A 13,032-nucleotide genomic window follows, 5' to 3' on the forward strand; every position below is an offset into this window, starting at 1 on the left:
ATGTTTTGACAAACATGTTGGTCCTATTGGTAGTTTCCACAATAAAGCTAGAGAAGCGGCTAGTTATCTAATGAACCAAAAGACACATATTGAAGCAGTTGTGATCAAACAATCAGAAGAAGAGTGTATGAAATATCGTCTTTGCTTGAATGCATCAATAGATTGCACTAAGTTCTTGTTGCGACAAGGCCTTCCTTTTCGTGGCCATGATGAAAGTGTCACTTCGAATAATAGGGGGAATTATTTAGAGCTCTTGCAATTCCTTGCAGATCATGATGAGAAAATAAAGGAAGTTGTGTTGGAAAATGCTCCGGGAAATCTCAAGCTAATAGCTCATTCAATTCAAAAAGATATTGTCAATTCATGTGCCTTCAAAACTATTAAGGCTATTATGAAAGAAGTGAAAGAGAGTAAATTCTTTTCTATAATGGTAGATGAATCACGTGACATTTCAACAAAGGAGCAAATGGCGGTGATTTTGCGTTATGTGGACAACAAAGGTCAAGTAATTGAAAGGTTCGTGGGAGTCCAACATGTTACCGAAACAACTTCAAGTAAACTAAAGGAGTCCATTGATGAGTTCTTGAAACTACATGACTTGAACTACTCCAACCTACGAGGTCAAGGTTATGATGGTGCGAGTAATATGAGAGGTGAGTTCAATGGCCTTAAAAAAAAAAATTTGGATGAAAGATGTTTTTTCATGTATTGGTAATGAAGCTATCATGGAACATTTTCAGACCATGAAACCTCGTCGTGGACGCTTGAATTTGGATTTTATAGCTTGTAATATTGTTATGCAAATGATTTTTGAATAAAATGTATTATATTTAACTTTTCAATGTTATTTTTGTCTATAAATTTTTTAACCTTTATTATTGGGACCCCCCGAGTTTAAAATCCTGGATCCGCCACTGGCTCAACTGCCTAACTTAATTGTGTTTTCCTCTTGGCGTTGATTGTGTTTTTCCCTTGGCCTTGTGCCTTTTTATTTATACTAATCCATATGAACTTTACTTGCTTTTCAAGTAATACAAATCATACTAAGAAAAAGGATCTTTCTAGATCTTGTAGAATCCTTATTTCTCACATTCGTAGAATAAACTAACCGCAACAATTACGATATGAAAGAAGCAATGACTCTTAATCCTTGAATTTGCGAGGCCGAGGGCGAGCACATAGACAAACATTAGAGAAATGCTACATGTAGTCGCTTACGCACAAGTAAACATTGTGAAACTCATTTGCATCGACGGCTGAAAATTACTCACTCACCCACCACATCTACATATAAAGACTTAAGCAGGCTAACTGGCAAAAAGGCCACGGCCCATTTTTTTTCATAAAACAAGATAAATGAGTACATTACATACATCCCCTCCTCTCCATCTCTTTTATTTACCACTTTCGAACATAAATATATATATATATATATATGTTAATCAAATGTTTGCCGTTCTTTCTCTACTTGATTTTCTAAATTTTACATCTCCTAAAGAGTCGGGTCCTAATCTCTCCGAGTCAGTTTCACTATTTCTACTACCACTTGCTTTCTACATTGTCTAGTGGTGTCAAGAGTGCAAAAAAGCAACCGTCACCATGCCATCTGAATCTACTGGCCTGCTACTCCCAACAGTTTCAGGGGAAACTTAAGCATACCGGTACGAATCAGAGAGGGGCGAATGCGTAGTACTCGAGGGTGAGGAAGACGAATAAGTGTCAGAATCCGAAAATTTTCTAAACGAGCTACTCCAACCATGCACTGAATGACCAAATATGTAATCAGACAAGTGATCGGTGCTGGGAGAGCAACAAGTACTATCAGTACTGTAAGAACCTTCGTCGGAGTTGTTGCTGATAAGGGAAGAATTGTCACTTGATGAGTCCTCTTCCAAAATCCTTTGCAGCTCCTCTGGTGAATGTGCACTGGGTACGGAAGGGGCAACAGCAGAATGTGTGGAGACAGATTTTGGTTTCAAATTGGTAGTCTTTCCACCGATCCAGGAAGGAATGGCTCGATGTTTGGGATCAGGAGAGATTATTCTGTTCCTTATCAATCGAGGGGCCCTTGGCAAGCATCTGCAAGGTAGTTCAGTCAAAAGCCCAAACAACAATGATTAAAGAGACTAGATAAGAGAGAGAGAGAGAGGTGGGAGAGTAGCAAACAAAACAGAAGAGATCCATCACCTTGAATAAAGAAGCATGTAAGCGCCTTTCGTCAAGACCCTTTCAAGTTCCACAGGTGTTACCTGCCCAACCAAAGCCAACACATTATAAGTTAAAAGCGCTCGAATATGCAATTACAACAACATTCTGGTTATGCATGAAAACAAATAAGCAAGCCATAGGAGATTGACACATGGATAGCGTGGAAAGTAATAATCGTAGGTGTAAGGGAGGAGGTGTGGACCATTTGTGGGCCAGTTCGATCTTGGTCATCCCTGTGGGCTTCGGTTTCTTGTTTTACATGTAGACTAAATGATGTTTAAAGGGAAAACCTTGTTCTTTGTATTGTAATTTCTTTCAGGTAACCCCTTGACTTGTAGTAGATACTATTTAGGTAAAAGGAAAAGCTAAGTAACAAAAAAGGAAGAGTAAAGTTGCAACGCATATTAAAGAAATAACTTTGTATTAAACATACCGTGCTGTCATCAACCATGAACCACTTGTTCTGGGAATTCCTGACATAGCACACGTAGTGACCAGAAAATGCGGCATTCATGATATCTAAGTGAACAACCACCCCGTAAAGTCTGTATATAGGCGATTTATCACTTGTACTACTCATAAAAGGTGCCAAGTCCAGGATCTCAGGAAACCGGATAGGCTTATTGATCTTCCCAAATTTTCCAGACTGTTTACAGGAGAACACACATCAGATTAAAGGAAAAGAATTTACAAAAAGCAGAGACTGAAAACATGTCCTTGAATAACTCAATTACCTGAAAACGCTTTAGTGCAATTGTAAGGATATTTGGAGCTTCCAGTATCGTCAACTTCTTTTTGGCCTTCTCATAAGATTTGCAACTGATTGACATGATATTGAAAAACACCAACAAAGTTAGTGCATCTTAGCCAACAATTCCATAAAATTAGAAAAACTTCAATGTAGTTATTATAGTTGTTCAAACTCTGACGGGAGATCAATGAGTAATCATCCATAGGCAGATTACAAAAGGGGAAAAGAGGGGAAATACGATAACAACTCCAGCAAAACCTACATCCAATATTATTTGATAACAATCAGACAAAAAATTAACTTTGGTGCGTTGCGGAGCTAAAATTGTTATAAGAACTCCGTTTTTTCATGTACATTTCACTATAAACCAAACCTTAGCAAATAATCATGTCAAAGAGGAAAAAATAAAAAATAAATAAAAAAAGGAGTAGCAGGATTCAAATTTTGTAAATAACACAGATGAATTTTTATAGCCCATAATATCTAATCAGAATGTGGACTTAATATAGTATTCATTGCATTGCCAAAATGGTTCACCAAGTTATAATTCATTGCCAAATAAAGGTTGATTAAGGAAACATACTGTATGGTCTAACAAGAATTAATAGATGTTCAAACATATTTATAGAAGAAAAGGAAAAAATAAAAAAAGGACAACTAACCTGCTACATTGGTATTTGTTCTCCCCATCCAAGGTCTCAGTACCAGTAAATCGACGAAGAGCCTCTTCCAGGGTTCCTATATCACCCTCAATCTCAACAGTAAGATCCATCATTCTTTCCTGCCGCTCAGACTTACCTTGGCACTTTGTGCATTTTATCTGCACCATATAAAATCAAATTTATACATTCTATAAGGAAAATTATTATGTAAGCTCAGACGAGACAACACAACCTTGGTTGTATAAAAATTATAATAACAGTAATACATACCTTTGATCGAAGGTAGCCTCCAAATGTAAGGCCTATTAAAGTTGTTTCTTCTTTCAAAGAGCATGACGAATTAACCCCAGCTTCCGTAAGGCAAACAGATTGCATCATGTCAATAGCATACCTGTCAATTTAACTTATCAAGTCAATAAAAGGTTTTCCAGAAGATGGAACAGTAAGTGTTACTAATGCATAGAATAATATGTAGGCTCCAGAGATGTACAAGTTTAGCACACCTTAGAAATTCATGGGCATCTTCTTCTCTCCCATTACCAAGTTGACTTCCAATTTTTCTCAACTGGGAAAGTATTCCCATAGGAGACAGAGGAGAGCTCCCTTCCTTTGCCTTTGAAACTAGACTTTCGAACTCACACATGAAACACCATTCCTTCTTTACACCTGACAAATTAAAATCTCATCAATAAACTGTGCAGAATACAAGATCTACTGACTGTACTAAACAAGTAATTGCTAGGAATCCAAAGAGGAGAACATGTTCGGAAGCTTACAAGCTTTAGAATGGAATCCTTGAAGCAAATAAGCAGTCAGAGGTGGAGTAAATGACAAGCACTGTAGCACTGCATTGGCATAGCAGCTGCAGAATAAAAATAAATAACACGTTAAAAACAGAATAACCACACTTCTGATCAAAACTCAAAAGTTTGATCTATCAAATCTGTTTGAAAATGAAACCAGCAAAAACATATAATAAAGTTTTATGCACATAATAATTGTAGCAAATACAGTTAAACAGTGTAATAATCATGTCCCAACATCGGGATAATTTCCCATTTCTGGTTTAGAAGACTGAAAGATGGTAGTACACCATACATATGGAACTGGGTAATACTGACTATATAAAACAAGTAGCAACATGCAAGTTCACCTTGGTTACAGCTACAAGACTTTATGAAGATCTAATCTGATTCGCTTCACTACTTGGTTCTATGCACTTTTTTTTTTTTTTTTTTTTTTTTTTTTTTTTTTACAAACATGACCACATTAACGGGTACTATATGATGTTACCTGTTACCGCAATTTATAAGGCCAGAAGGGCGCAATTCCACCTTGTTCCAATTGTAAAGCTTAACAAATAATTCATACCGAAAGTGTTCCTGCTGAAACAAAGACACATAATCAATTCACAATGATTGCTAGCCAGTTAAAATGTTAAGGAATATGCACTAAAAAAGAATAGAAGGTCAAACCTTCTCGCTGTATTTTCCTGCAATCTCACTCCCAACTCCCACAGGATAGTGCTTTGGTATTTTGGATCCTCTAAACTGATCGAAAACCTTAAATACAGAGGTTTTCAAGCCATTCCTATTATTTGAAAGATTTGTAGCTTGAGATGAAACAGCATTACTAGCCTCAGCAAAGTCAACTTTTCCAGATTTTACAAGTGGAAGTGAGCCTCCAACAGCAGGTTCATGGCGAGAATCAGAAACACTGGGTGATGGAGTTCCAGCTTCTCTAGACTTCAAAACATCTGAAGTTCTGTTGCAGTTCTTAACAGCCTGATCTGACCTTTCTGAGCTTGTGGATAGCACTCTACTAGGTTTCAAAGCATGTGTGCATTTTGAAATTCTTTCAGTGCCAACAGATTTATGAACAGAAGGCGAGGAGGAAGACTTAATTTCTCTGAACTTGAAGGCATGTGAATTGCTGCTAGATTCATTATCCTCATTTTTTGACCCTTTACTTTTCTGGGATGGGGAATTCTTGACCTTCACAGCATCTCCACTAATCTTCTCTGATAAATCTGCTCCACAAGTGGACTTACTGAGCTCCGAAGAATCCAGAAGATCATCACCTAACCCGGTGCCACTTGACCTGGAGCCTAGCCTATGAAGGGGAGGTGCAGTACTTCCAGACAAGTTGAATGAAAAATGTAAGGAAGATCCAGAATCAGATATCTTTCTATTACTAGCTACTCTGGAATTGGACACTTGGGCATCACTCCTGGACCCTACGGGATCAAGAGTGTTCCCCCAGAAATCAGAGGATGGCGTACAAGACTCAGCAACTGGACCCTCACTCATGCCACTGTTGTTCAAACCTGAAGAAGAATTTGATCTCCGCTCATTTTCATCATTAACACTAAGTTTAACCTGATTCAACTTATTTAACTTAGCAAAACCACCAACAGAATCAACCAAGCTAGCAAACTTTGGAGATGATGGCTTAGATTGATCGATGTTGTTACCATTAAAGGGAGCCTGCTGGATCTCAAAGGCATCATCAGCAGATGGTTGCCCATCTGATCTGTCAGGTTCAAATGAACTAACACTCCCACTGACAGAAACATCGTCCGAAGATTCAGTACCACTGGCAGAAGTAGAAAATCCAGAAAAAGAGGTAGCTGGTGAGTCAGATGTAGAATTTGTTCCTTTCCTCTCGGCAAGAAATTCATCTTCACTATCATCATCCCTTATGCATTCAACATCGGGAGGGCAACCAGGATTAGGCAATGCAGGTTCCTCAGAAGATTTTTCAACAGACTCCCTGCTTTCAAACTTGTCGGTATTAATTTCAAGGTCTTCTTTGGTTACCTTTAGTTCAGAATCACTTGCCACTACAACATTCTGGTGAATTATGCTAGGAGGACGGCACTCTTCCTTGTGACCTTGCCGCCAATGAACAATTTGACACTTTGCAGAACTGAAACATTTAATTGGACGTCATGTCCATGAAAAATAATACCATACCAATTACAGATGTCTGCGTTTACATAAATAAAACTTTAATTCCACAAAGCTTTTTATGTTTTAGTACAAGTTTATAGGGGTTGGCTACAGCCTACAAGGATTTTTATTTCATCATTATCAAAGGTATAATTGTTTATTGAAGCCTTAAATTCTCTATGGGAATTCCGTGATCATAAGATGTCACTAAGTTCCAAGACAACCTTCTCTCTGTTACTACACTTTGTTTGGCTGTTTGAAATTTCATCAAACTAGATACGGCATTTAACCGATCTTTTACCATTTTTCCTTTTTGACAAGCAGCACAAGCTCAGTTGTGCCATGTGGACTTCTTGAATCAGAGAATAAGCATACTAAAACTAAAACAAAAAAAAAAAAACAATCTGCAAACGGTTGTTAATCATTGTTACTTCGCAATTGTCACAACATCTTAGTAACTAAAATCCCTTTCCCTTCACCTTTTCGTTTCCATAACAGAGTTCAGGAACATTTATAAATATTCACGGGAGGTTCAGTAATATCAAAAACAACATAAAAATCATCAAAAACCGGTTTTTCGAGTTTTCGCTTCTTCAACAGATTCAGAAGTAAAATCAGATTAACCACCCAAAAAAAAAAAAAAGCAATCACCTGAATTAATGTTCAGCAAAAGGGAAAATAAATAAATAAACAACTGGGATGCACACAGAAATTTCAAAAAATACATCATATGCTCAACATGCAATGTAAATAAACAATAACAAATTGCCACCCAAATCACAAAAATTAGAAGAAAAATGAAAAATTAATTAATTTATCAGAAAACTTACCAGTAGCGAACTGCTTTGCAGCGGGCGCAGCGCGTGGTGGTGGGGCAGTAACAAACAACGCAATACGAACCTTTAATCTCAGCTACCGGAACAGCGCCGTACCCAGCCGTGACCTCGAACTCAGCTCTAGCAACTTCCTCCTTGGCCAAGACCAAAAGTCTCCTGATCTCCTCCCTCCTGGCGTTAGCGAGGCGCCATTTTCTCCGAACCACGAAGAATCCGATCACCGACGCCAGAAAACAAACCACCAGCACGAGGCTCCGAAACCCTAAATCCCCAGCCACATGCATTTATCCTCCACCCAATAATTCACGCATCCAAACAGACCCAAAAACATAGACGTAGTAATTACCAACGGCGACGCCCGCGGCGGCGGTTTGGTGGTGATTGAAGAAACGGAAGAGCACAGCCGTCCGAATTGGGCGATGGTCGCAACGTACGGCGATGATGGTGGTGGAAATCGAAGAGACGAAAGGAAAAGTGCCAGGAAATGAGAATGCAGGTGGGAAAGAAGAATGTGGTTGGTTGCTTGGAGACAGTGTGGATTTTTGAGATTTTTAGCGACGCTTGTTTTTTTATTCGGACAATAAATTGAGAAAAATCGATTCGGATTTTACTATTTTAGGGCTTGTGAGAAATATTCGGGGAAAATAAAATTATATTAAATTCCAATTTCAATGAATATTAAGTTATTAATATCGATTTTTATTTAATTTAATTTTTGTTTTGGACGTTGAGAGAATATTTATTTCGGAAAATTGTCGGTCGGGGGCAAGGAATTTCGCACCAGGGCATCGAGAAGCGTGAATTCTTCGCTTTCAAATATTCGGTTCGACCGGCCGGCCGGTTCTTTTGCCGCTTTGGTTCGATTTAACGGATACGGAATTGGACGTTTGCATGCTGTCGCACGTGGAGAGTCAAAAGGTCAGTGTGAGCGTGGGGCAAAAGGGTTGAGGAGGACATCCAACGGTGGTGATTGGTTGGTGGTGGAGAACGATGGTTCACTCACCATTTTGGATGTTTGCCGTACACTGTGCATGGGAATCCACCAAGGGATGAGGCAATTCAAAAGTATTGCCTTTCCTGTAAATTGGTTGAAATCAAACACTATTTTAGCTAGATTGGAACTTTCACATGTTTGAAATACTTAGTTTTATATGATACGTGTGATCCGCAACTAACATATAACGTAAAAATTAAATGGTGAGATTTTCTTCATCACTAAAATCACTTAGAACGTTTGATCCACAACTGACACATACATATGATCAACTACCAACATATAACGTAAAAAACACTTAAAACGTTTATTATATCGATGTTAACAAGAAGACGCAGAACTAAACTGATGTTCGCTATTCACGGTCAAAAATTGATGCACTAGCTAGTGACTTTTTAAAGCCTTTGATGGCATTCGGATTTGAGAAGACATTTCCATTTTATTAGATCTTAAAGCCATTTCAACTTTAATGTAACAATCCATCATAATAATTAAAATATTAACTTGTATAAAATACATATGAGTTTTCCATATTTTAGTTCTTATTGGTTGGTTAGTACGATATGGTGTAACCAATTTTTTATTTTTCCTTCAAAGATGAGTAGGATTGAAATTTATAAGCATATGGCCCATTGGAAATATAGAAAAATGGATGGGCGTGTGTGCTTGTTATTACTAAGTCAAAGATGAAAGCATGAATTTGTTTGGTATTTGGACTACAATTATATTCAAAGCTTCAAGAAATGGCAAAAGTAGAAAGATGATGATCAACTAACTCATATATTGACCAATGAGTAGGATGTCCCCATTTTTCATTTGGTAAGTTAATTTTTTCTTGTAAAGGGATGTCTTTTCTTTGGAGCAAAATGTTTGTTGAAATGACAAGGGCACATGACAAAGAAAATCCTAGTCCAATATTACAAGCAAGGAATTGTTGTAGTCTCAAAGTTTAAGCAATTGGTAAAAGAGGTGAAATGCAATGTGCTTTAAAGAATGTTAAATTTTGACACAAAAGATATATGAAATGAATTGGCTGCCAACAATGCTTTATGGCACAGAATGTTGGGTAGTCAAAAAACAACACAGGTAAAAAATGAGTGCAGCGGATATGAGAATGTTTCAATAGATGTGTGGGCACATGAGAAAGGATAGGATTAAGAACAAAGATATCCAAGGCAAAGTAGGTGTGACCGTAATTGAAGATAAGATAAGAGAAAATCAGTTAAGGTAGTTTGGACACTTGGACCGAAGATCTATAGATGCGACTATGAGATGAAGGCTCAAGTCAAAAAGGGTAGAGGAAGACCTAGGAAGACTTGGAAATAGACTTTTAAGAAAACATATGGAGTGCTTGGAGCTAACGGAAGATTTGCACAAAACAGAGCGCAATGACATTCTAGAATTCATACAGTCGACCCCTTTAATGTCTAGAATTATTGTTTGGTTTTCCTTGTCAAATCTTGTAAATTGTACCACACATGCTTTAGATAGTTTTAGGGTTAAATTGCTTCTTTTGGATCATGATGCTAGAAATATTCATCTCAAGAGCTTAACTTCTCACATCAAATGTTTGTTCATACATGTGCATATTATGCTAATATTTTCAGTTCATTATGTCTAGTGGTTCTGTCTCGTCAAAATTTCCCACTGCTTTCCAGTTTGATGGGCACATATTTTAAGACAGCCCAAATGGGTTAACTGACACCTTTTTCCTAAGAGTAATTTTTAACCCTAGATCTTTCATGATTGTTTGTGGACTTGACCCATGTATTTTTGGTCCCCTTCTTGTTTGAAGCCTCAAGCCCTCTTTAAATTGTCCATCTAGGGTTCATTGTTTATAGGGCTGAGATTGGAAAATTTTTTAGAGCTTTATTTTTCATTTCCATCTCCGATCTCCTAGGAGCATCAAACATATTTTATGGCTAATGTTCTTCATCGAATATCTCTAAATCTATCTTTGAAATTGCTTGCTTAAATTCATTTTATATGCTCATTTGTTTTGGCTATGAGTTTGAGTTTTACATTTTTAGGAAAAAAAGAGTTGTTTTAGTTTTGAGCTGCCTCTTTGAGTTCCTCATCAGAAACCCTAGTCACAATATCACACTCATGTACTAAACACCCAAATCATTGTATATTAGGGTAGCATTGTTATTGTGATTTTGTTTTAAGTTTGTGATCAAGATTTCAAGTTTCAAATCTTCAAACTGACCATTTTTTTTTATTCGCGTCAGTTTCATCTTTCAAGTGTTTAACTAGTGAAACTGACTGGAGATTTTAATCTAGATCTGCATATCATTTTCATATCATCATATGCATAGTTTGTGTTCTGGTCTCGGTGCCACAAGGTTAAGAGTTTAGGAGGAGCTTTCATCTTGTGAAGACTATAGACAATATCATTTCAGTGCCACAAGGTGAAAAGCTAAGGAAGAGCTACCACTTCGTGAAGACCAAAGGAATCCCTCTTCATGTAAGGTAAAGTTGCACAAAGGTAAAGCTGCTTCGTAAACTAGGTCTAGGAATTAAGCTTTGCGTGGTACTTTGTAAGAATCTTGTTTACACTAGTGGATTGGATTTAGTGGAGAGTCCCTGGTATTTTAACCCATAAGTGGGTTTTTTCCGGTCAAAAATTTCTTGCATTCTTTGTCTCTTAAGCTTGTCCACATATATTATTTACTTGCATATGTTTCATGCATCCTATGAATTGTTATTTGATATGTGTTAGAGACTAAGTTTACACTGCATATTATGAGCAATGAATTGAATTATTGTTGACTATGATAACTTGTAGTGAACTAAGTTTTATTCGTAGATTTGCGTTTGATTAACCAACGAATCTGTACTTAGTTGATTGGTGAGCTTGACTAGTAAATCCAGCATACTTTAATTCATAATTGCTTTATCATTGTTGTTTGCATAATGAAATGATATGTAAATGTGTTCAAGCTCATGAATTATTGTTGTGAAACTAATATGGGAAAACTCTGATTAGTTGAACGTATTGGTCAGTTAGGTTTTGTTTTTGCAACTGCACTTTATATCACTAACTAACTTGTAACTAGTCATCTGATTAGTTTACTGTGTAAAGTTAATTTTTATTTGTAGGATATTCCGCCTAGTAACCAATTTCAACCCCACTTAGTGGATAAGGCTTGGTTGTTGATGTTCTAAGCTCACACAATGATACTTTTAATGGCAAGTGATTATTTGGTCAAGTGATATTTAATTTTTATTTTATCGAAGGTCTTGAGTTCAAATTTCTTAAATGACAGCTATTGTTCAACGAAACAAAAATAATACCTCTAAATTAGATATCACGTTGAAATAACATTTATGTCATACATAACAAGTGTACGTACATATCTTTTCTTTGTTTCCAAAATATTATGCTAAGAAGTCACGCACAATAGAAATTTCATATACATAGACGCATAAGTTATGGTTGGTGATTTTCACTCTTTTAATTATTATTATTTTTTAATATTTGTGTGCTTTTCTATTCCTAAGTCTTTAACCTAGAGGGGGCCTAAAAGAAGAGCAAACAAATATTTTTTAAAAAAAAAATTGCAAAGATGTGTTGGAGGTAAAAGAAGTACGTGAAAATCATCATCCATAAGTTAGCTTGAGTTTTTTCTCACAATGTATACTCAGTTTTGAGTTTTTTTTTTTTTTTAATGTATAATGGTTGAGTGTAAGCTTACATAACATTAGTTCTAGTGAGTCCGTTATCAAAATCAGTTCTAATTTGCACCTTGTGGCTTGTATAACTAAGGAGAAAAAGCCCTAGTCACAAAAGGGAAAAAACGTATAACTAAACTTTCATAATTGACCTCTACTTTTGGCCTTTGGGTTAGTTGAAAACCCCACCGGTCTTTTCCCTCTCACCCCACCCCTTTGTTACTCTTATCTTTTGACCATTGCCAGCTCCTGTTTATGGTTGCTTTTTTGCTTTGTCAATGTGAGCTTCTATGATTATAGCACTCTTTTGCTTTGTAAAAAAAATATAATTTTGTAGCAATTATGGCCTACTGCCAAACCTAAAGATGACCATAGTTCATATATGAGATTGTGGTTTTCATGGTTCTTATGGTTTCTGCACTTGACAAATGATTACGAAAAGAAAGTTCGGCATTTGTTGGAGGTGACTCATAGCAGTGCTTATTTGTCAAGGATTACAAGTTTTTCAGAAGGTGGTATGGTCTATTACTCGTGGGCAAATTGTCTTTATAACCTTAGTTGACGTGACTCATAACAATGATTATTTACTGACCTAAACCAAATTTTCAATACTTGTTACAATTCTACATTGTTATAAAACAGATATTAGATAACTATTCTTTTATTAACACACTAGATTGTGTTGAAAATATCTTATTCTTTCTCTTTAAACTCTCAAACCTCACACTCTTCATTGTGGAGCAAAATCTAAATCACTAAATGCATAAACACATTGATGAAAAAACATTTTTTAAACGAGTGTAACATGGACTCAACTGTCTATTGGCACCACATGAGGTATGACTTAATATTTTTCATTCAAAATCAATTTGAACTACGTCTTATTGTTTGTGGAACCCTAAACTCCGATACAGTTTGTTGGTGGATCTTTACAGAAAAGGTAAAGATATTTCGG

At 36.6% G+C, this 13,032-nt stretch overlaps 1 protein-coding gene across 2 annotated transcripts; it reads right to left on the reverse strand.

Annotated features, from left to right (window-relative positions):
• Positions 1–1,312: 1,312 nt before the first annotated feature.
• On the reverse strand, positions 1,313–7,995 carry LOC137711502 (ubiquitin carboxyl-terminal hydrolase 16). 2 transcript variants are annotated; one of them, XM_088686281.1, is made up of 11 exons: positions 7,403–7,995; positions 5,097–6,549; positions 4,915–5,003; positions 4,398–4,483; positions 4,125–4,287; positions 3,892–4,012; positions 3,622–3,779; positions 2,943–3,027; positions 2,642–2,854; positions 2,188–2,249; positions 1,313–2,079 (listed from the first exon to the last, which is right to left on the reverse strand). In XM_088686281.1, exons 1-11 carry the CDS (start codon positions 7,690–7,692, stop codon positions 1,650–1,652), a joined length of 3,150 nt encoding a protein of 1,049 aa, XP_088542407.1. In that variant the 5' UTR covers positions 7,693–7,995; the 3' UTR covers positions 1,313–1,649. The 2 variants fall into 2 exon arrangements, with proteins under 2 accessions (XP_088542407.1, XP_068306845.2); XM_068450744.2 differs by having other exon boundaries at positions 4,915–5,006; positions 7,403–7,987.
• Positions 7,996–13,032: the final 5,037 nt, after the last annotated feature.

This window comes from Pyrus communis, chromosome 15 (assembly GCF_041283825.1).
Source record: "Pyrus communis isolate YQ-2024b chromosome 15, ASM4128382v1, whole genome shotgun sequence".
Lineage (NCBI taxonomy): Eukaryota > Viridiplantae > Streptophyta > Magnoliopsida > Rosales > Rosaceae > Pyrus > Pyrus communis.